The following is a 25,501-nucleotide window of genomic DNA, read 5'->3' as shown; positions in this document are numbered from 1 at the left end:
TATATCTGCCTTCCTAAGATCCCTTTGCTGCACATTCAGTACTCGTATGTGAGGTTGTGGGGCAGAGGCCGATATCGTGACGCTTACAGGGAGGTATCGAACATTTCAAAGTAGGTGACTGTGTGGATGCCTGTTCAAAACATTGCAAACTTCAATAAATCATTTAAATTATATATTTGTGTCCGACTTTCATTTGTTCATCGTTCTTAATGTGATGTATAGTAGCTTTGATAGCTGTCCATACCTTCAGACAGCCTAAAAGTAAAACTCAAGTTGTTTATTCACAGCCTGAACGCTCATCGAGATGACTGGATCAGTCATGACAACTTGTGATCAGCTCCGATTAAATTGTGATATCAATTCTGTAGCTAACCTCCAGGGATCACGTTTATTTTATGAAATACCTGTATCCCTCTCATCACAACAAGACTCTACACTGTGCAGGAAAAACAATTACATACATGAAAATAATCTTGATGCATGGGAATTAAACACACAAACTATCTTCCGTGGCTATATTGATATGTCACAGTAACGGTAAACCACAGAAAAATAAGTCCAGCGGGGCACAAGTTGAATACATATAATACGGTAGTTCTATTATGCCTTTAAGCCTATACGTTTAACCCATAAGAACCCGGACCCATTTCTACTTTTGGGGAAATTAAGGGGAACGTCATTTAGACTAAATAGACACATTTCTGACAAGTAACCCCCCCTAGTGTCAAATATCTGGGCTTTAATGGTAAAGTAACTCTTATTTATAATTTAATTAACAAGGATGATGTTTTGGTTTGCATTTGTTTGAACATACTATGAATTGAAGAATAAAGCATATGTTAACTAAATATAATTGAATCAGCTAAATTAACTGACCAGACCATACTCATATTTCTAATTGTGCATATATGTCACTCCGGGTTTACTGTGAATGTTTAGGGTTAAAGTCCCGATGTGACACCATGTGTCACAGCAATATGTATGGCATTTGTTTCATATCAATTTCATCAAGAAATGTTTCCACAACAGGTTAAATGTAATCAGAATCAGAATACCTTTATTCGTCCCACAGAGGGGAAATTTACATTTGTTACAGCAGAAAAGAGCCGAAGACAGCTTAATGTTTAACAAATGACATGTCATGTAAGCATTTTTATTCTTAAATGGCTTGAATATTAACTTTAGCAACAAAAAACCTTTCCAAATCTAGCTAGTTCTGTCACATGTTTTAGCCTGACACATGGACATCTTGGACATGTTGTTATGGGAAGACAAAAGCAAATGACAAGGACCATGACCCCAGACTGTTCAGTGTGTGTCACTTAGGGACTTCATGAGATAGAAAAATCTCATGAGGAATCTGTATAAGGAACTTTCCAGAACCTTTACATTTCATGTGACACCCGTGTCTAAGCAATTCTGTCTGCCTTCCGTGTTCCTTTTGTTATTTACTTCCTCTCTGCCTTCTTCTGATGATTTATCTGTTAGTTTGTGTGTTTAATTCCCATGCATCAAGATTATTTTCATGTATGTAATTGTTTTTCCTGCACAGTGTAGAGTCGTGTTGTGATGAAAGGGATACAGGTATTTCATAAAATAAACGTGATCCCTGGAGGTTAGCTACAGAATTGATATCACAATTTAATCGGAGCTGATCACAAGTTGTCATGACTGATCCAGTCATCTCGATGAGCGTTCAGGCTGTGAATAAACAACTTGTGTTTTACTTTTAGGCTGTCTGAAGGTATGGACAGCTATCAAAGCTACTATACATCACATTAAGAACGATGAACAAATGAAAGTCGGACACCGGCTGTAACACCGGTGTTACAGTATAAGTTGAGTCATGACAACTGGCGACATTCTATTATTTTCGTCATAGGAATCCGGGGCGTGTACATTGAGGACCCATTGTTGACTTACCAGGAAAGAAACATCGTTTGTCGTTTACGTTCATCTTTTGCTATATCTGCCTTCCTAAGATCCCTTTGCTGCACATTCAGTACTCGTATGTGAGGTTTTGGGTGAGAGTCCGATATCGTGACGCTTACAGGGAGGTATCGAACATTACAAAGTAGGTGACTGTGTGGATGCCTGTTCAAAACATTGCAAACTTCAATAAATCATTTAAATTATATATTTGTGTCCGACTTTCATTTGTTCATCGTTCTTAATGTGATGTATAGTAGCTTTGATAGCTGTCCATACCTTCAGACAGCCTAAAAGTAAAACACAAGTTGTTTATTCACAGCCCGAACGCTCATCGAGATGACTGGATCAGTCATGACAACTTGTGATCAGCTCCGATTAAATTGTGATATCAATTCTGTAGCTAACCTCCAGGGAGCACGTTTATTTTATGAAATACCTGTATCCCTCTCATCACAACAAGACTCTACACTGTGCAGGAAAAACAATTACATACATGAAAATAACCTTGATGCATGGGAATTAAACACACATATCTTCCGTGGCTATACTGATATGTCACAGTAACGGTAAACCACACGTTAGTAGCGCGCGCAACTCAAAGTCTGAGAGGGTGAGGCAGATATTCACAGAAAACAGAACAAGAATCGACAACTACTCTACTCACTGCTCACTCCTTACAGGTCCAGCCCACACATATGCTCCATCAAGGATGGTGCTACAGGCCGCAAGGCAGTGCACTTACAACTACAATAAGCATGTTAATGTTAATCTAACAGCTCCGGCGATCCACTAGCACCGCCCCCCCCCCCCCCCCCCCCCCCCCCATTTTGCATTTTGAAATGCTCCCGTGCTCCCGATTCCTGGGGTCTAAAGGTTGGCAAGTATGATGGGAGCCCTAATTAAGCTCCTTGAACAATATTGAGATGAGAAAAAGGTCACAATGTATCAAATAATGATTTACAGTATAATGTCAGATTCTCTTTCTCCATAAACGTTTGTCTTCTCATTAGCCTTTGTTGCTGGAAGGCTGTTATTACTCTTATCTTTTACACCTCGTCCTCTTCCTCCTCCTCCTCCTCCTCCTCCTCCTCCTCCTCTTCCTCACTGACGCACCTCTCTGTGTCTCTGGCCAAGAAGCGTGCACTCGCCGGCGCGCGCCCCCGCCTCTCCGTCGTAACAGTAAACGGGTGTCGGCGTGAATGTCGCTGAGCCGTGAATGGACATTAATAGGGAATGTTATGTTCTTCTCTCAGTGCCTGCTTTCTTCTGTCATTCAATCCCTGCAACGAAACCCGGGTAAGTTCATGTTTTTGCAGGTGGCACATGTTTTGAGACACACAGGTTGTCATGCAGTTTCTGAATTCATGCTCCGAAATTGGGAAGTAGTTTCTACTGTAGACAGTCGCTCTATGTGTGCGCATTAGGTTTAATTGACATGATTTAAATATGCAGTTGTCATCCTAATTGGCTTTAAATATTGCCCTCATCAATTTGGTCTTTGCACACTTGTAAACCTAACTATTTTAATGCTTATAAAACAGATACAGTCGGGGCTGGGTGGTCCCATTGACTGCATGTCAATATCTGTAATTGTCTAACTGTTTTTATTCATAATTACAGGGGGACATTTGAATCGTAATAGAGAAAAAAGAGACTCATTAAGCTGTTAGTAATAAAGAGTTATACATATTGGCTGATATTGCCAGGATCAGACCGGGCTCATCCTGGCTCTGGAGGGAGTCATGATCAGTAGTCCTTTTTTTCCCCTGAAGGTTCAATCAATCTTAGTGTCGCATGTGTGTTTGCAAATTCCCAGTATGTCCACATACAGTATCTGCTTGAAATGAACTTCATACGCTGATTAGACTTTATTAAAAGTAAGCAAAGGTACATGCTGGAATTCTCCTGGGAATCTGTGGGAATGGTTCTTTGGCCAGCAGCAGGTCCGCATGGAATATCAAACCCACAGCATTATATGATGTGGGATCAAAAAGGATGGTGTGGCGGTAGAGATTATAGCATTACATGTGAGGGGAGTGTGTGCGCATGTTGCATTGTTTGTGCAGGATCCAGTTGGACCTGGTTGATGATGAAGAGAATGGTGAGTGACTTGCATGTGATTTTGTTTGTTTTTGTTTGTGTTTTTGTTCTTGTTTTGTTTGTCGACCTTACTCGTAATGTAAAGCGTCTTTGGGTCTAGAAAATCGCTATATAAATCCCATTTATTATTATTATTATTATTATTATTCCCAGGACAGTTCATGGAAATTGCGGGCTGTATGCAATCTCTTATCAAAGTTGGGCACACTGCACTCCTATCCACCTCAACCCTTTCTACCTTCCAACATAAAGGATACATGACTTCTTACATTGGCACTGCCCAATGATATTGGATATAAACATTGACATAATTCCCATGACACTGTGCTAGTTCATGCATGCCAAATATGCAAAGTAATGTAAATGTATTTTCAATAGAGCCAGCAATTGCATTGCGTTGAAGGACATTATTATTGAGGACCCTATCATATAATGGCTTGAAATATTGGCATGAAGGTCCTCACACTTGGCTCTTTTTCTGGCAGATGAGACACATTTCCCTATGGTACTTAATTACAGTCAGGGAGTTATGTTGGAAATAAAAAGAATGGAAAGCAGTGATAGAGGGTAGCAGAGTCAAACCAAGGACACATGGCCTGATTTGAGGCCAGGAACATTCAGTGTAGCTCTTCCTGCAGCACCCTGCCAAGTGGGCTTTTATATGGGGATCCACCAATCCACTTTCCCTCTGATGATACTTGACTATTGACTGATAGGGAGTACCGATCCTATACCAGTAGTTCTTTATTTCTCCATTTGACTGGATTTACCACATCATCCTATTTGTTTCATTTAGCTACTCACAACTTCTTAACTATAATTTGAGTCATCATTGCTGGTGCCAACACCATCCATGATTTATACACAGATGTGCCTTAACTATTATGATGAATGCCTTTGCCTTTTCCTATTTGTATTCAAAAGTCTTATATTGTTTCCTTGTTTATTCTTGCGTCTGCGAGCACGTTCTTTCCTTTAAAGGACTACAAAACCATATTATCTCCTAGACTGACACATTTGATGACAGCGAATTGCAATGAAACAATATTAGTGGCAGTTTCAAAGACAGGCATTTGCAAGCTAACATTTTAAATCCAACTAAACTGAACCACCTTTGGACTTTTTATAGTGATAATAGCCTTTATTAACCGATTTTCTTAAATATTAGTGCTTTAAAAGGACACAAACATATAAAATACCTAAAAAATAGAGACAAAAGCAAAAAGAAACAATAACGACAATCATAAAACGCGATGAGAACAAAAGACGTTTATAGGCTGTGAACGAAAATAAAAAAGCAAGGACACAACAGTAAACACAGATTCACATTCACATAAGCTTTCAACTTCAAATCCCCAAGAGTTGATTATGGTCTTCCAGGTGAGGAAAGATTTAAGAAGAAGACCTTTACTTCAGAAACTTTCAATGTGAAGGTTGGTCTCCAAACTTTCTGTATTGTTTTACAACCCTTGAAAGCCAGCTGGCAAACACAAAGCTGTAGCTGAGCCAATTTGAATGTGTAGAGGACATGGTGGCTTCATTTTAAAATGATATTAAACAAGTGTGTCCTCTATCTTTCTTTTTTTGCAGGAGATGTGCTGGGTGCATTTGTTTTGTTTACAGCCTGGTGGATCTAAGTGGTGAACTGAAAGTGTATTGATCTGAAATAAAAGGGTTATAATAGCTGCAGTTTGCGGCTGGTATGTAGAGAACCACACAGCAGCATAATTTTAATTAGGCCCACTGTTTCTGTTTTTATACAGCTCGTTTTTCTAACAGCTATCTGTACTTCCGATAAAATCATAATTCAACCAACCTCAATATAGGGGACTTCATGTTCTCTGACTGGATTTAAGGGTTTATTTTCTGGTGTTTATTCTTTTATTTCAGTCTGTCCTTTTCTGTGACAGAGCATTCTTTTCCTGGCAATGTAATTTCATTAGGACAAAAGCAATTAGTTTGGTTGAAACAAAACAAAAATCTTGTAGGCCTATCACGTAAATTTGATTGATTAAACAAGTAACTTTTCTTGTTAAAAATGCATGTTGGCTTGTTAGCTTTTAGAAAAGCTCTCGGTGTTTTCCCCTGGCTACTCAGAAAGCCCAGACGGATCCATCTGACCTGGTCCAGCTTTTCACTGAAATGTCACAGAGGCGAAAGCTTCAATCAAAATATGTCTGGATATATCCAATAACCTTTTTTGTGCTCTCTTTCCCTACTGTGTCTGCCAGCACTGCCTATTTTGAAAGTAGCTGTGAAAATGATTATCTGCTACCTTTAAAAGCCAATAGCCTTCAGGAATCAATGAATTGTTACCAATCCATGACAGATGAAGATTCAAATGATAGGTTTTCATGCAGACATTAGCTGCCAGAAGTATGCAAATGCAAGACAGCTCCCATTGTTTCTTCATGGATCTTTGAAGACATCAGAAGGGCCTTCAAATCCAGCAGGCATACAATGAACATACCGGCACTATTACCTTAGGGATTTTCTGTTTGAGTGTCTGCATGTGTTCTTGAGGCATTACGCAGAGAAACAGAGTGAGAGACCTTGTATAGGTGAACGACTGCCTCACTTTGACAGACCTGTAGGGGCTACATTTAATAGAGTGGCCCCTGCTCTCCCGGTGGCTCTAACAGGAAATTGACTCCTAATGGAACAAGAGTAAAAGCCTAAAACCATGCTTGCTACACCCAAAGGTTGCAATGTGCATTCAATTTCACAGGATGATTATTTTTTGGAATGAGCCACATACTGTAGTTACATTCCCATCTGTCTTACAGCTTTACCTGGAGCTAAATATAATACTTGAACTTCTTTTACCACAACTGAAGGTGAATTGAATCGCCCCGCATCAATTGGTGATCTCAAACATTTCCAGTCCCTAAGTCCAAATATTGTTTGTCCGCAAGAAAAATAAATGTTGTATAAGGTTTTGGCACTTAAGAAATAGTTTGAGAGATCTCATGTGTTTACTTTTTCGTAAATCTCAAGGGAAATTTTAGTGATTTTGAAGATCTTATGGAGGGAGAAAAAGCAACACTACATGTTATGGTATATTTTGGTTCAAAGTACAACCCTTACAAATATAATAGGATTTTCTGATGACTTTGTACTTGTGTTTTAATTGATCCCCTTCAACTGATGGAAGTATGGGTATGCATTTCAATGTGATGTTATCGTGTACCACATTCAGCAGCGCCCTCTTCCATCACATGTGCAGAATGCAGATAGTTGGCCATCATCCCATTAACTAGGATACAAACATGTACATGCTAATTGCAATCGTATTATATACTGTATGAAGCAGCAGAGGCAAAACAGATGGCTTGTAACTTTTTAAAACCTGCTAGTTTTTACAACATTGTGGGATGTAGCTTGATTTAGCATTCTAATTAAAGAGTTGAATAATAATCTTCATTATTTTTCGGATGTTTCTATTATAAATTAGTTGTTGCATTTCAACCCATAACTTTGTACACCTTGAATGCTCAAACTTTGTAATTACCTTTATCCTTTACTCAACATTATGGCTAACACACTAATTACATTAGGTTATGACAACGACACAGATTGATTTGGCATATTGATGGGTACTTTTAGCTTAGGAAATGGTAATATGTTCGTTTCTATTTGCATATGTCATGTCAATTACAGCCTGAGGAGAACATCTCTGTTTTAATTTTATTCCCATTATTTCCCGTAAATTACTATTGAAGTACAATATTTGTTTTACCAATCTATCCATTCTGACATACCCATGAGGGTTTTGTCACCGCCTGTCAATAAAATGACCCTGAGGGCTTTCATCATACTGTGTTTTTAAGGCACCTGCTGAAATAAGTGGTGCTGTCGTTCTTCTTGGGAGCTCTCAATCCAATAGAAACAGATGTCTCTTAAGGCTTTATCTTTTATTATAATCACCAACTCTGTCACTTAATTAAACCCAGTAATCAGTGGTTCCACAGCCTTATACTGTACAGCTCATGTCTCCATGCCATAGCAGTCCATTGATTTCCAATGTAACACCCCGTAATTACCAACATGTTCAAGCTGCTAGCAAAGATAAACAGTGGAGTTTGTGTCTTCTATATTTACATGCTGCAATTTCTCGCCCATCTGTCAAGTTCTGATACATTTATTAAAATTAAATTATTACCAGAAACACAAAACATGTGGATTATGGATACATTTACTGTATCTGCAGCTTTTGAAGGTCAAACCAACTGACCTACCATCAATCACCATCCTTAAAGCTGCGTTGCTATTTGCCGGAATGAAATAAGCAGTGGAGGCAATGTGCATCATTCTCTCTGCGCACATACAGCATATGCTTTTATGTAAACTAGCTATTCAAATACACACAAAGGACTGGTCTCGTCTTCCATTATCAACAACTTGACATTAGGGCTGCACGATATTGGAAAAAACTGACATTATGATTTTTCCCCCTCTGCGATATATATTACGATATGAAAACATACAGGAATTGAAGGAAAGATCGTTTTTTTTCGCAAGCCATCCTTTCTTGAACTTATATGCTATACAATTGGTATTTTTTTAACTATATTTAACCGGATGAAGGATTTTAGTAACGGACGTCTGGATCTTAAGTTATCAGAGCAACAAGCTGAGCTAGCTCGGTTAGCAGCGCCGAACTGCCCTGGATAAACACATGAAACTACTTTATTCAGTGTTTTTACCTTTAATCACCGGGTCCGTGATCGGTGGTTTGCTGTGCATGCAGAGCCTGCATGTCACCAACACGTTCTCGCTCCCAACCCGCCACATATTGACGGACGGTCAGGGCCCCTCCCCGTCACTCTATTAGGTACAGGGTACCCCCTTGGAAGTCAATTTTCAACGAGCAGGGCGTCCCATTGACTTGCATAGAGCTCCCTGAACGTTGGTAATAGAGGAGGTTGGGATCGCGGCGAAATGCTCTCCGCAGATCCATTCTCACAGCGTTTATCAACCTTTTTCTTACTCAATATCAAGCCACACTTACTGTTTTTACTTCTTTATTTTATTTGAATAATGTAGGACTTTTGTTGCCGTCACTTATGGGGAGAGTAGATGCTCAGAATACTGAAATCTGTATTGTTTCATCGTTTTTTCCTTCTAATTTTGTATTATTTTCTAAACCACACACTGTTATTTACTCAACAATAACACATAATTATCTTTGTGTTTATTTATTTGTTTGATTATTAAACACAATTTGGAGTCCGTGAGGACTGAGGGTCGGAGCAGCTCATAGTAGTTGCTTTAGAGCAGGGGTGGGGAACCTTTTTCCTCTCAAGGGCCATTTACATTTTTACAATATCCTCAGAGGGCCGTACAAATTATTGACCTCTGCTTAAAAAAACTAAAATCACAGCCCATTCATTTCATGCTGTGCAAAGGGAAAGCAACCTCTTAATCCAGATATCTCACCATTACTCGTGTATGGATGCACGTGCACATGCATGGCATGACCACCAAAACAGAAAGATATGGACACAAGATGTGTGCAAATGTATTTAGTTTCCTATCCATGTGAACATGATTTAAGTGAGTGAGTGGGTGGGGGGGACCTAACCTCCTCTAGGGGGGTCTGGGGGGCATGCTCCCCCGGGAAGTTAAACGCATCAATCTGCTGCAGTTTGAGAGCAACATTAGGAGATCTATGGATACATCTCTCAACACCCATATCTAACAGATTAATTTTTCTTTATGGATATTTTACAAATCACTCTCCTTTCAAACTGTATTCTTCTTTATTAACAACAACTTTTTTTTTACTGTCATATAGTATTTTATACCTATTTACTTTATTGTATTATTTTTGTATAACTATATTGATCATATAAAGATGAGCCTTTACCTCATCGATTTAATACATTAATGTAGCCTTTGTTTCTGCTAAAAGAGGTGTCGACCAGCTGGGGCAACAAGAAAATCGGCGAAATCGAGTGTGACTATTAAAAAATAAATAATTATTATATTAATATTGACAATAACAACCGACCGTCGGGGTATTTGCCGGGGAGCGTTCTCATGGCGTCTATTATAAACGCTATTGGAGGTCTATGAAGGTCTATGGGACGCCCTGCCCGTTAAAAACTGACTTCCAACGGGTACCCTGTACGTAATAGAGTGACGAGGAGGGGCCCTGACCGTCCGTCAATATGTGACGGGTTGGGAGTGAGAACGTGTTGATGTCACTCACTCAAGTACACCTGTAATGAGAGCCGCGCAAGTTTTCCTTTTGTAGCAAGCGGCAAAATAATTGTAACATGACGTGTTTGAGTTAATTTGCCTACTTAATATCACACGTCCTAAAAAAAGAAAAAAAAGAAAAACAAATAAATGTATTTAAAAAAAGAAAAAACGCACGTCCTGCGAAGTGAATATCGCGCATGCGCATATCGGGACTATCGTCACGACACGATATATCGTGCAGCCCTACTTGACATCTATTAAAGCGTATGGTTGGAATACACCTCTTTGCTTGGGTCATTAAACACAATGTTGCTGGCACTTAATTGCCCCCCACATTTATTAAATTAACCTGGTGTTAAAAAAAGGTTTAAATGAAGATCAAGCCTTTGTTGTATGATTTAAATCACATTTATGACTGTGCTGATTTTTTGAGTAAGTGGTGCCAATTCAACAACCACAAAAATAAGCACTTCTTCTCTGAATGTGTGGGACAAGTCTAGGATCAAAGCTAATATTTCAGGTTATTGCTTGGTGAATTCGGGTCCAGACGGCACATTGTAGCAACTGCAAGTCAAGCTTTGAATCATAGACAAACCTATGAGACAAACACACAAAAGCCAACCGATTTGAATTTGAATTTCCCAGCGGCTCTCTGCAGTTGGAGTTTGGAACCTCTTTCAATTATTTGTTTCCTCTGCTTGTAGTGCCATTTCAGCTCAGTTTCAGCTGGGGACTGGCACACAAGTTGTGTCAGTTCACCAGTTCTTGATCCACCATTGAGTGTAAAAGTATTCTGAATGCTTTATAAACAAGCAGCACTTGATCTCATGTTGCAAAAGCAATGCGACCAGTTGTATTGCCTCACGTTTGCATGTTTAAGAGTTTGTCAAAAAACAATAATGTGTGCATCAGTATTTGTGTGTGACTGTGTTTATGTGTTTGTGTTAACTGTGGTGTTTCATTACAATGTGTGCCACATCACAAGCACAATATGAATATATGTTGTGAGTTTTGGTTGGATAGGTGTTTGTAGGATACACTTCTCCTTCCAAAACGTGCAAACTTTGCCATTCAGGAACATCCTCTGCATAGGGCGCATGTGTGAAAATGAGCAAGGGAAGGGAAATTTATGCCAATAGTTTTCCACCTTAGGACCAATTAACCTTTCAGGGAAGATGCCTGGCTGTGTTGTGAATTAAAGCAGAGACATTGCAGGAACAAGCACATAAAGGGTTACGTCCGTCTGAATACAGACATTCTCACACAAACCAATAACAAGAATCAGCTGATGACATTTGATCTGTTTATTGTTTAGCATTACACTTTAAAAAACACATGTTACAAGAACATTGGCTCCAGAAAAAAACAGTTTCTTCCATCCATGTTTCTGATAATTGTAGGAGAGGTCTTCCATCGCATTGATATGGAACTGCTGATGTGCTTTAAATCATTTTTATGGGGGAAATTGTGGAGAGGAGCCTGAAAATGACTAGCACCCCGGAGAATTACCAGTTCATCTGGTTTAAATATGGCGGGGATAGTGTTAAAGAGGAAGGTCAAATGAACAAGTTCAAAAATCATCTACAAAATCACAAGTTATTTTCAACTGAGCAACGTACAGCAGCAACAAAGCATAAACAAACATATTTTGTTGATTTCAATGCCGGGTTGAATCCAATAGTGTTGCATTGCCACCAAATACTTGCCTGTCCATTTCTTCATCTATTCCTGCATTGCCATAAAATAAGTGGCTGGGAACTATGTGTGAATGAGGCTCTTAAATATATACATAAACATTTGGTACCCCTGTAGTGACGCTGTTATGTTCCCCAAAGAGGTGTCTGTTTTGATTTCTGCCAATGTAAATGTGGCAACTGATGTTCTTATTGCTCTCCTAATCTATATTGAAAAGGAGTCCCGCTCATCCTCAGTGTTGGTCTGCAAACCAAGATAGAAAATCCTCTTGATTTTGTTCTGGTGTCATGGCAACATCAGCTGATTTTAACTTTGCATTGTAAGCTATGATTGCATTCAAATCCCAAGCTGTTACAAGGTAGAGTAACCACTCAAGTCCCTACCAATTCAATAAAAACAATTAGTTATTGAAACATAATTACACTTTTGGAAATAATTGCTTTATGCTAAAGAACAGTATCACATTTCATTCGACATAGATTCTCATCTGTATCTGCCTTTTTAGCCTCTGTTTTGCACTGCAATTTACCAGCTTGGAATACATACAATCTTCTTTTCGTTCTTAATGTTATCAATCAATTTGTTGTAAGCCTTATTTATATTTTAAATGTTATTAAGTTAAACTCTCTAAGACATAGAGAGTGGAAGAGCTGAATCGGAAGAAGAAAAAAGCAATATATATGTGATTAATGTTGTTTATATCTACAGGCTTGGTAGAAGAAACTGCCAGCGACCAAGCGGAGGCTCTCAGAAAGAAGGCTCATAACAAAAGCTACTCTAGTCTGATCAGAGGCATATGTAACTGGCTGCTGACTGAACACTAACGAGCACTGATGAAGGAATTGGCTGCATTTCCCTGGATTACCTGAATACCTAGCGGGGATGGGAATATGTGGCTCCCGGAGACCTGGGAAGCTAGGATACAACAACGTTCAGCTCTAACGAGTGAGACGGAATTATCTGGCACTGGAGTGTGGACATGACCAGGGTCTTATGGAGGAGTTGATTAGATGAGTAGAGGTGCTCCTCATTGTGAACCAGCTGTGCCTTCTAACGATCACCACACTGCACAGAAGAGAGAGAGTGAAAACACCTAAATCATAACAGATGTTGCTGGATGAGCAGACGGTGAAACGGGAGAAGGAGCTGGAGGGACTGGAACAGGATCTTGGGTAAGCCGGGTCGCCACATCTTCCATGCGGCCGCTCAGCTGAATCATACCCGTCGTGAGTTGCTCAAGTTTTTAATTCAAGCTTCTCAGGACGGACTCGTGCTGACCCATGAGCGCCCCCTGTGAGGACAGGGCCTGCCTAAAAAATTCAGTCTCTACCAGGTCAATGTTTTTTGGCCAGATAATTCTGTTAGGGCTGGGTCAAAAGTTCAGGACCTACAATGGCAGAGACCAGATGGATTCAGTCTTTTAACAAAGTTTAATAAAGGTAAAAAGGAGCAACTAATAAACAATCCACAAAATGAAGGTGGATCTAGTTCACGCTGGTGGCGGCGGCAGGACTCAGGCTGGCTCGAGCAGACACTGGGAAAAACAGAAGAAAAAACAAGGTTACTCTTCAACAAAAACAGCAAGAGAAAATCACACTAAGCTAGGATACTACGACATTCAGCTCTAACGAGTGAGACGGAATTATCTGGCACTGGAGTGTGGACATGACCAGGGTCTTATGGAGGAGTTGATTAGATGAGTAGAGGTGCTCCTCATTGTGAACCAGCTGTGCCTTCTAACGATCACCACACTGCACAGAAGAGAGAGAGTGAAAACACCTAAATCATAACAGATATTTCATCAAAGCTTTGAGGATCAGAATCTTCATAAACAAGTTGTTTACAAAAGAGTCACTTTCAAATCCATCAATTAAAGACGAGGGACTATGAGGAGAAATTGATGAGATCTGACACTAAAGAACATCTTTCCATTGAGATTCATCTCAAACACAGCTCTTATTTTGGAAAAGAAAAGAAAAACCAAACCTAAAATCAAATGTTGTAATAGGTGGCAAAAACATCAACTTCTGTGTAATAAAACGTAAAGCTTTGTATGTATATTAGGATGTTTCCAATGCTTTCCATCATCTGCCAGTTGGGAGCTGAGTGAAGGCCAAACAACTTGCTTAAAAAAAACTATTTTGAAAGCCCTTAATCTCAACACTTGATAACATAATTCAATTGGTAATATGTTATGTATTCACCCCCTGCAGTTATGTTGAAGTCCTTCTCAAGTGTATTTCAATTATAGAGCCGCATGCTGCTGCACTCCAAGCCTTTCCTCTCACCTTGCAGGTTTTCCTCTCTATTCTGTTCCCAACAGTGCAGCTTGAGTCAGCATCATATCAGAAGGAAAATCAGTTATGTCATTTACCTTTTCAGAGGGATTTATATGAACACCATGGTACTAATAGACGACATGCTATTGGCAACAATCCCGCACATCAAGTCCTCCTCTCTCACACAGATTCACCTTGAACAATCCTGTGCCAAGAAAGTACGTAATTGATCTTTTATCATCCAGTTTCTGTCCTGCATTACATTTTACAGCATCAATTTTGTTGAAGCATGAGTGCGCCAGTTTAACCTTGATCTGCTCCAAACTATTTGCAAGGAGACTTGCTGAATAGATGGCTCTGTTTCCAAGCAAAATCTCAAGCAGAAGTAGTGAACAGTTCACAGGACATATTTATTGGACAAATTGGCGTTATGACTTCAAAAATGTCATTGATGAATTCAAATGACATTTGAGTCTTTAGATCTCACTGTTGAATTTCCAAGAAACATCTTAATTCAAATTGTTGATGTATTTTTATTAAGCTATAAAACAGAACATGATTGCATTTGTAGGATAAAAGAGGACATGCAATTAAAGGACGTTACATTATTTATTTTCCGCATTAATTACATTTAAAATGTTCAAAGGACATCAGTTTAAATCCATTTGCTTTATTGCCTCCACCCAGGCCATTGACACTTAGGTTCCCCCGTTAGAAAAAGGTAACTCGTGTAGAAATAAGTGACCATCGGCAGGGGTTATTAGCTCCTGCTGGTTTAGGGACCTATGAAATGATGATCGCTTCAGTATTACGGCTCATTGTCTGTTAGTGTGTGTGTGTGTGTGTGTGTGTGTGTGTGTGTGTGTGTGTGTGCGTGCGTGCGTGCGTGCGTGCGTACGTGCGTGCGTGCGTGCGTGCGTGCGTGTGTGAGTGTGAGCCCCCTTTGGTATGTTCATGTTATTTATACATAATGCATAATGCATTTTTAATAAAGCAAAAATGATACGTATGTGCATATATAATGTGACAATTATTTATAATCCTCTCACACATGATTGAGTTAAGATACTGCCGCAGTGTGTTTATCATACGAAGGGAACGGTTGCTCACTGGCTACGGTTTTCAGAGAACATTCATGCAAAAGTCATTGCCTATGTTTGAGAGGCGTTATGAGGTTGATACTAACAGGTTTATTTATGCACTAACTTAACACTGGAGGAATCAGTATTTGTGATATCGACTGAATATCAAGCGTTTTCCCTTTGTGCGAAAATACAAAGAATGATCACACAAAGGCAGCAAAATCTGAAATATACAGACTTTAACTGTACACTGCCAGCCCAGTTCAAGCAGAATGTTTTACTTGAGCAATGGTGGATCCAGCCAAAAGAAAAGAAAAGATATAGCTATTAAGTATTCATGTGACTCGAAGAATGATAAAGTGATGATGTCTGGAGGCATATTTTGCCAACACACTCACAGAAACAACTTCATTATCTGGTGGCTGCTGAGTATCTGGCAGCTTGTGTTGATGTTCCTCAATGTTAAGGGGCAATGCAATTTAGAGAGGGCAAACAATTCATTTATTTCATATTTTGGGATATATCCTTCTGGAGTTTTAATCATGCCTCTCCTCCTGGGAAGGTTCCAATTCATTAGAACCACTTTGGACAATATGTGTGACCCTCAGAGCTGTAACATTTGGTTAGTTACATTACATTAGTTATATTAAATTAGACACTAATTTTCTTAAATATTTTTTTTAATATTACAAAGATTGTGTCTCTTTAACCGTAATTTGGTGAAAGATAATAACCTCTGCTCTTTCCTGGCAGCTACTGTGGGGTTTGAGGTTTCTTTGAAGTGAAATTGAAGTAAATAGCACAGATGTTTCACTTCAGTTTTGGAGTCTGAATTGCCCTTTGATAATTTTTGTCTTTTGAGAAACCAAATTTACAAGCTCTTAGGATACATGTTAGCTCTACTCCTAGTGCATTTTTGCCCACATAAATACAGTGTTACATATCTGATTTCTTTCCTTCCTTTGGTGAAAACAATAAACAGTAAAACACACTTTATTAGTTAAGACTCTCATCCCATATTGGTGACGCATAATTTAAGTCTTAAAATAAATTATTTTATCTGCATTACGTGATGGACACAATCCGCCTCTGAGTTTGTCCCAAGCTTGACATTTCTAAATATGTATTGTTCTGCAAACATTTTCTGCTCCAGCTCAGAGTGCTGACAGCAATGGATGATAAATGTGTTCATACCTTCATTTAACGGGAGAACTGGCTGTTGTTAAAACACAAATTATGAAAATGTACGTGGGTCACAATTAAATAAATAACACATCATACTGTTTCATGCAGTAAGAGGTAATGATTTATAAATGTTCCTATATATTAAACAATAATTGTATACATTATTTGAATTCCATTAAGCTATACAGATATTTATTAATTCATGTCCACCACAGTTATACCTTCTTTTTTTTAACATTTTAATATAGTAACAATTCCCATTAATTTTAAACTCGGTACCAATTGCTTTTGGCCTGTTTCCCTATAGTCATTTCAGAACTGTCTTCTTAATGCGGATTCAAAAACATGTCTCCTGTTTTTTTAATCTCTCTAATTTACTATTCACTAGATAAAAAGCTCGATGATTTTCTTTATAACCATGCAGAATGTCTAATCAGAGAGACATTCTACAGTTTGTGTGCTTGCGAGTGAAATCAAAAGTAAGAGCTGTTTTGTTGCATTGTAAAGGTATTACTATAAAGTTGTATTAAGAATACAGTACTCATTACTCATGAGGAAATGTATCCCATTGGTTAGCACGGTTGCTTGACGAAAGCCTTTTCCAGAGCTCCCTGTGTGACTGGTGCATGACTTGGCAAAACTAATCTCAGCCTGTGATCCAGACATTCTCATCATCTGTTACAAGATGAGGATTAATTTGCCATAATGTGTTGCATCAACATGCTTTGACCGAGTGTTTTTTCAAGTTGATTTGCCCCTGAACAAGTGATTCTGACCCAGACTTAACTTACAGTTATTGGTGAAATGTATGTCTTTCATATCCGCACACAGTCTAACAGCAGCAGAGCAATGAGACAAGGTTTATAATTGAGGTACATAACTTTATCGTAATACGTTACCAACTTCTTCCCAGAAGTATTATGTATCAGTCATGGTGTACATATTTGGCTGTCCTGTATTTTGCTTTAGTTAAGTGAGCCAGTAAGATATATAATAGTAAATATATATAGTATATCGAACTTTGTCCAGGAGTATAAAATAAGGACGTCTTTGTCTACTACACTGCATTAACATTCAAGCTCAATAAACCGACTTCGCAGGGATAGACTTGCAGAACCACAGATGCTAACAAGAAGAAATAGATACTTTTAAGCACTGACGGATACTGATAGGCAATCCAGAGTTTTCCAGCCTCACAGCCCTCTCTGAAAGGGTCACTGAGAATATCATTTGCTTATTTGTTGTTTCACTTTGCAGAAGAATTTTTGTGCAGACTTTGACACCAGAAAGCAGTTTTCACATTCATCTGCTAGAGGGGGAAAGTTTCTCACCTTAAAATGAGTGTCACAACATGAGTTTGTGGTAACACAACTAGTTTGGGCAAGCAAAGTCCAATATGTATCTAGAAGCCTCCGGTGCACATACACTGATGATGGAGCTGATTTTTTAAATATAGTTCAATATCGAATATTTGCACACAGGTACAAACGACCAATCCATTCCAGGTACTGATCTGACTTAAAACCATACCATTCAACAGTAGGGCTGTACCTAAAGATTCTTTTCTTTATTAGTTACTGTAATTGCAGCTTATTTCCCTTGATTGGTTTGTTCTATAAAATATAGGAACAATATTAAAAGGGGTAAAAATGTTTATCCTATTTATTCAATTTTCATGGGATGTCTTTAAATGTCCCTTTAGTCAGTCCAAACCCAAATATATTCTGTTTCAATTGATGTAATACAGAAAATACGGATATCTCCATATTTTAGAAGCTAAAAGCAGCATTTTCTGCCACTTTTGAATACAAAATTGCTTAATTGAAAAACATCAAAACTGTTGGTTTGAGCATTAGTAACAAACGTGTACAATGTACTTATATGAGCAATTAAAGCTAACACAATTCAAACAACACTGACCTTAATTACTTACTCACTTCCTCACTCCCTTCCTTCCTTTCTTCCTTCTATCCTTCCTTTCTCATTCAATCACTCTCTCACTCACTCACTCACTCACTCACTTCAGTACCGCTCCTGGCATCCTACATTCTAGGATGCCACAAGAAAACTTAAACCAGTTCCATTAAAGCCAGCCCTCGGGGTGATGGATCCTTACCGGTTAATACCTCTATCTGCATGAGGCAGGTAGCGGGCTGACGCTGACATGCTGGGCATTTGCTTGTGCAGTGAAACCCCAGCTGTGACACTCATTAAGTGATTCAGTCAAGCCTGAAACAAGGACACAGGCCAATGAATGTGACTAGTGACTTGCTGGACATGACAGCATGGTCATATTGTGAATTACAGGGCATTCAGTATGGGTCAAACTCATTTGAAATGAGCAATTAGCACAATAAATTGTCTTCATCACCCAAAGATTATTCATTTAAAAAAAACTTTTTTATGAAATGAATCCTTGTTGCGTAGTTGCATGTTCTTGCGAGTGGTCTCATCTCATGGCATGTTTCTGATTAAAATGTAATATTTATAAAAAGTCACACCTCATTTGCATTTCATCAATGCATTTACCATGCGTTCATCTATCATTATCGTATTTGAATGTAGTGTGGTTTTCTGCACCAGAATGGTAGTATTCATGTTTATATGAGATTACACACTTCAATTTCAAGAGAAGAAAAAAACCAATATATCCTAAGATGGAGCCTTATTACTTCCTGCCAACTAAGTCATTTACCTCCACCACCAAATTAAATAGATGGATGGAAAGAGATGAGGAGACAGATAAACCGGCAAAAGAATGGGGGTTGCTGTGCTGGTTTATGGTGCTGCCGTTATTCATCTATTTAGCATCTTTCCTGAGCTGTCAGTCATTTTGTTCACAACTCTCCTCCTTCACCAAACAACACTTGGCAGCTTGATGTCCTGCCTGAGCCAAACTGTTTGTTTTTCAGAGATTGTACTCCGTGGGACAAATGCAGCTTTCCTGTTCTTGTAAGAGGATAGAGCGAAGGAGGGAGTGATTGAATGTCAGACGATTGACATTATTTTGGTAACTGCAAACCTTTTGAAATTAGAGGGAAGTTGGTGTTTGGCATACATACTGTACATGTATGTGTGTGTGTTTACCTTATGTCTTAGGGTGCTGTGTATGTTTGAGCTGTGAGAGAGTGAGAGACACTGGATGAGGATGAATTAAACTCACCTCTTTCTCTTCATCTCTGAATGTGGAGGGATATTTGTAACATGTGTCTGCTTTGTCAGCCTCCTCGTTATCTGCCAACCTGAATCTGTTGTTTGTTGACTGACTGCACAGGCATCATTACACAATATTTATGTAGCTTTATATTACAGCCACATAACAGCCAGAGTGCCAGAGTGCTTAATAATTGTGCAGTTCGCCAAACCTGTGACTGAGCGTATTGGGGTGTACTGGTTCTTATCTCTTATCACTTCATCCAATAGGAGTAGATAGTTAATAAGGACGTGTTATACTTAAACAGTATTAAAAAGCAAACTTGAAATATACTCCATAATGTAATAACAATGTTGCCATCATTCTGTGTTTTCTGTGTTTGCTGAATTCTCCAGCAAGGGCAGTGTGTTTTGTTCTGACTAAAGCAGGGAGTAGACTCACTCTGGCTCAGTGGAGCTTATCTTCAGATGGCCTTGGAAAAGAAAGCCTGTGTTTTAGAACATTTTGAGACAAAGGCAAATGATTTTCTTTGTTGCACATAATGACAGGCTGACAAAGTGTACGCCTACTGTCAATCACTGAAAAAACATGCATGCACACCCTCAAACCCCCCCACTATGCCCTATAAATATACCTCTGGGCACAAACACTGAAAAAAACAACAAGATTTTCAGATACACAGGTGAGAGGCAACAATGCAATGCAGTGCACAACAGAAGTGCAGCAGTAATTATCATCCATCTATCTGAGCAAAGCAATCTGCATATGAAGTACTGTTCTTCCAGATCCATTCAAGGGTAAATGGAAAGGAGTGTATAATTGCATCACAACACAGAGGAGACAATTGCATTTTCTTTAAAGACTGAAATCAAAGTTGTAGAGAAGCTAATACTCTTCACTGGTCCACTGCAAAGCAATTTGTTCTGGAATAGCTTGAGACCATTTGTATTTAATGTCAATAGCTTTATGGTTTTTTAAACACTTTAATAAAGTAGTTGTTGAATCTTCACTTTAGCAACTAATTTTCTTCCACTGAAGATCAATTTAAAAACCTTCGCTAAGAGGCCAGAGCTGTTGTTTTCAACACTAGTGTTGGCACTGTTAACAGAGAGAAGGGGAAGCAATCATGTTTTATCTCCTAGAAATAGTGCTGCATGCACATTCAAAATAAACTAAATGGGTAGTTGAATGGATATTACTTATAAACACAGTGCAATGGTTATTTCATTATGTAAAGGGCTCTTTGTCTTAGTATAAACAGTGTTTCTTATACGATAACCATCAAACTATCAAAGAGCATTTAGGTGACTCAGGGATGGTCACACCTTGAATGAAGTGGTGAAACAATACTTGTGTGCTACTACACATTTCTGCATAAGTTGCTCAATATTGTAAGAATGAGAATGATATGCCACTGTTTGAGCAGGATTTTACATTAATGCTTCAACACTTTTATAAAAGTAAAACACAATCTCATGTATGAAGGTAAGCTTTGCTCCAACATTAAAAACAGTTTTGGTCATATATAAACGTATTTTGTCTTGAAAGCAGCTTTGGAAGGTATCATGGGAAATGATATTAGCTGGCACTTTGCCATCTGTTAGGTTTTTGAGTGAACTGAAATCTCTTATCTCATTCTGTTGTCATGTAGCTCTGCCACCCTGCTCGCCCACCCAACTACCCCCTGGACCTGCTCTGGGAATCGAACAGTTTCACCAGAGACCTGCAGTCAGAGTTTAGCTGCCTCTGCTTCGACACCATATTAAATAAAAGTACTTTACTTCTTGTTGTTTCTATAGCAACAGTTCCCACTCATGTCTTCAGGATACTGTGCAATGCGGGAAGTGAAGAAGAGCTGCAATGACAATCATACCTGAGCATTTGGATTTAATCATACATTTAAGTATATCCATGACAGAATTACAAAACAGTCAAGTTTGAATCTTATTGTCTTTGAGAAACCTGTGAAACAAAGTTTAGACCATGAGGTTAAAATAAAAAGAACAAAAGATAATCATACTAGCAAAACAATAGGATATGTTTGGCTGACCGTAATTGGAAGAGCGGTAGCAACATTGTTGAACACTCAATAGATCAACTTAATAAAAGAGCCACATACCCACAAAGTGGTTCACATGAATGAAGATTGAATTTAATTAACACAGTCATGCAAACATTAGCTTCATAGAAACTATTCAGTGCATCTGCTGTGTAGGTGTTCTCGTCCTTGACTGTATCCTTACTTTGTTGAAGTTGATTCTAAGTCTTTTTTCCTCCTAATACCTTTTTCTCTCTCTTTCTCCTTTCTGAAAATGTTTCTGTTTTGCTCTCTATCTCTTCCAGGTTTTAATAAGAGACAGAGGTGATGTGATGGCAGCGCTTTCAGGCAGGACAGATCTGAGAAGACTGTCTGCTGCACACTAAACCAACTGGATGCAACACGTTGGAGTCCTTCGACAGGTAGGCATATCTTTGGAAGTCCGTTGGCTTTACAAGCACATTTTGAATAGTTTTCCCTTCGCGTTGGCATGCTGTCTTCTGTATGAAGTACAGAAAGCAAAATCCTTGACTCAGATTTAAAGAAGCAATAACAGTACATTTCTTGCAGTCATTGTATAGCAATTAAGTGTTGAAAATTCGATGCCAGATTCAAACAAAAATATACACGGCAGTGAAACTTATTTTTCACTTCAAATTATTTTTCTCATCATCTGAAAAGGATGTTTGACATTCTGCCTAAGCTCCCGTTATATCTCATGCACTTTTTCTCTTCTGCTTGCAGAATGGATTTTCCCAATTACACTGAAGGGGTGTTTGCCACAAGCAGCAGTGGTAATGACTCCCTGGAGGCCACTAAACCCCCTTCTAGTAAGATCTTGCTAACGCTTACCCTGTCTGTAGTGGCCGTCCTGACTACATTCTTCAACTGCCTGGTGATCACAGCTATCGCAGTCACACGCAAGTTGCACCACCCGGCCAACTACCTCATCTGCTCATTAGCAGCGACCGACCTGCTGGTGGCTGTGCTGGTCATGCCCTTCGGTATTATGTACATCCAGAAAGAGACCTGGGGCATGGGCCAGGTGGTGTGTACCATCTGGTTAAGTGTGGATATCACTTGTTGCACATGCTCCATCCTGCACCTTGCTGCCATCGCCATCGACCGTTACAGGGCCATTACAGATGCAGTGGAGTATTCACGCAAACGCACGGGAGCCAGGGCTGGGGCGATGGTGGCATTGGTGTGGTTCCTGTCCATCCTCATCTCGGTTCCTCCTCTAATCTGGCGGCACTACAGCGGGGATGCCGAGCAGGTAGACCAGTGCATCATGATGCACCATCACATGGCTTTCACCTTATACTCTACCCTTGGAGCGTTCTACATCCCTCTGATGCTCATACTCATCCTCTACTACAAGATATACCGTGCCGCTCAGACCCTGTATATGCGCAGGGAGGCCAGCCGGGCCAGCCGCTATTCAAGTGTGACCAATGGGAGCATGATCCCCTCGTCCTACCCTGCTGGAGATGGCAACGAGGATAGGGGAGCCCAAAGTCCGGAGCCCATAAGCCCTCCAGAAAAGTCTTTCTCTGAACCCTCAACTGAGGAGCCTCCACGTGAACGGGTGCGTAAATCTAAGGCTTTCCAGGGCAAGTCGCGGCGGCATGAGTCACGTAGTGAGTCACACAGTGAGTCACGTCGGAGCCAGTTTTACCAAGGTCCACGGATCTCAGGCTCACGGGAGCGCAAAGCAGCATCAACGTTGGGGTTGATAATAGGGGCATTCGTCATCTGTTGGCTGCCATTTTTTGTCAAGGAGGTGATTGTCAACACCTGCAGTGAGTGCAGTACTTCGATGGAGATGGCTGACTTCCTTACGTGGTTGGGCTACGTCAACTCGCTAATTAATCCCCTCATCTACACTATCTTTAATGAAGACTTCAAAAAAGCTTTCCAAAGACTTGTTAGGTGCAGTCATTACCTCTGATGGTAACAATTGCACATGATCACACCCATACACCCCAACACATGCCCATGAAACAAACTATGGAGATCGGAGAGAACTGACCAAATACTGACTGAATTTACCTGACAGACACTAAGGATGACCTCCATTTCCAGAACACCTGCCATGCGCTCCAACAGCCAGAATGGCACCAGCTCAGCCATGAGCTTGCAGCAAAGTTCCATATTGAAGTCCAAGTCCTGCTATTAATCGAAATGCTTTCATTGATCTTAATTGTTGTGATGGAAAGGACAGTAACATGTTGGTTTTTTGAAAATGGGCAATTTCCAACCTTTTTGAAGGCTGGGTTCTGATCATTAGTGATCAGCCCCATTAACAGGCCTTGAGATAGCTGGCCATCTAATGACCTCCCTTGTATCTCGTCCAAGCTGCCGGCTAACATGTGTAAAATACCACAGCATACCAATTTGTGATTTCATGTGGCCATGGCGTTTCAGAGGGTGACCTTTATCCGATTGACTGTCGCAATGATTATTAACATTGTTGTGATATGTACTCAGAAAACTCTCCCAACAAATATAAGTTATACATTTGTAGATTTTTGAAGTTTATGTCTGTTATTGGCAAATGATACCAGCTTGATTCACTAGGCCATCTGATAGCAAAGGGTTATCAGCTGGCTTTCATAGATTTCAGAATGCTGAACTAAACAAACCATGTTTTAAAGGTTTAGGGTGAACAGCTAAGAATGGCCTTAATGTGAATAAACTGTTATATGATCCTGGACCAAATGATAGTATTATAAGCACTTTCTGAATTATACAACAAAGAATATTTGGGGACCAAAATAAAAATGAGCTTTCTTCAACTTTCACAACAAAATGTTTTTCGGAGATGGTTTAAGGTATTGGTGTAAATGTTTTTTAAGACAATGCCACTTTATTTGATGTTTTGCACACTTTTTAATTTCCTTTATGTTATTTTGTGGGGTAATTATTCATTCATTTTTCACAAGTATTTTGGAGCTATTAAACACCCTTCTCATCTCACTCCCACCATAGGCAGCGTTATAGGTCAATTAATGTGAGAACCACCGGTGCAGAAATCCTCATTACATTAATCCCACTCGAGTACTTGGAAAATAACTACTATTTCTTTACTGCCTGCAAGAGGGCAGACGATAAATAGATGGAAATACTGTGGATGAGTCATGTGTGAGGGTGTGCTGAATGCCAGGAAGATAATAGATAATGTGTCATACATGTACATCTCAGACAGTATGACCAGTATTTGTATACTGTTTCTTTCTTTGTCTCTCACTGTCTTATTCAATAATAAAAAGCCCACATATGAATGATGTTCCCCTGTTATTCTTATAGATATATTTCTGGATTTGGTACATGAGCGATACAGTATATGCATAGATTGAATTAATTAATGAAAACATGAGGTTTAGGGTCATAGTCTTGGAGCAAGGGTTAGCGCAGAACCAAACATAAATAAAATAAAAAAACATTAAATATTCCAACATCAGCCTGATCACACACAATTCAATACATATTATTCTTTATAACGTTTTTGCTAACACAAAATGAATAGGTCAAGTCAAATCCTGTGCTAGACCGCTTTTAGGGGAATTAATGTTGTAGCTGAATAATAATTTTAATGTGGGAATGAATGCTGATCACATACTGATCAGGGCTGATGATATACTGCAAACCAACATTTCAGTTAGCTGATTGTTAGAGTATATGTGAAGGGATGTTTCGATATCTCTGTGTTATGGCGCCCCATTGTGGCTGCTGGAAGCAGTGCAGCCTTTTTGTAGCTGCTTTAGCATAACATTTATTAATCTGGAAATGTTGTCTAATGTAGCCTCATCAATCAAAAAAATTACAT

At 39.3% G+C, this 25,501-nt stretch overlaps 1 protein-coding gene across 1 annotated transcript; it reads left to right on the top strand.

Moving 5' to 3' along the window:
• The first annotated feature begins 3,098 nt into the window (after positions 1–3,098).
• Positions 3,099–24,940, top strand: htr1fa (5-hydroxytryptamine (serotonin) receptor 1Fa). The gene is made up of 3 exons (XM_079666702.1): positions 3,099–3,228; positions 21,978–22,094; positions 22,417–24,940. Exon 3 carries the CDS (start codon positions 22,418–22,420, stop codon positions 23,621–23,623), a length of 1,206 nt encoding a protein of 401 aa, XP_079522828.1. The 5' UTR covers positions 3,099–3,228; positions 21,978–22,094; position 22,417; the 3' UTR covers positions 23,624–24,940.
• Positions 24,941–25,501: the final 561 nt, after the last annotated feature.

This window comes from Notothenia rossii (genome assembly GCF_949606895.1).
Source record: "Notothenia rossii genome assembly, chromosome: 2".
Lineage (NCBI taxonomy): Eukaryota > Metazoa > Chordata > Actinopteri > Perciformes > Nototheniidae > Notothenia > Notothenia rossii.
Note: the sequence above shows the minus strand (reverse complement) of the source record. Positions and strands in the feature narration are given on the sequence as shown.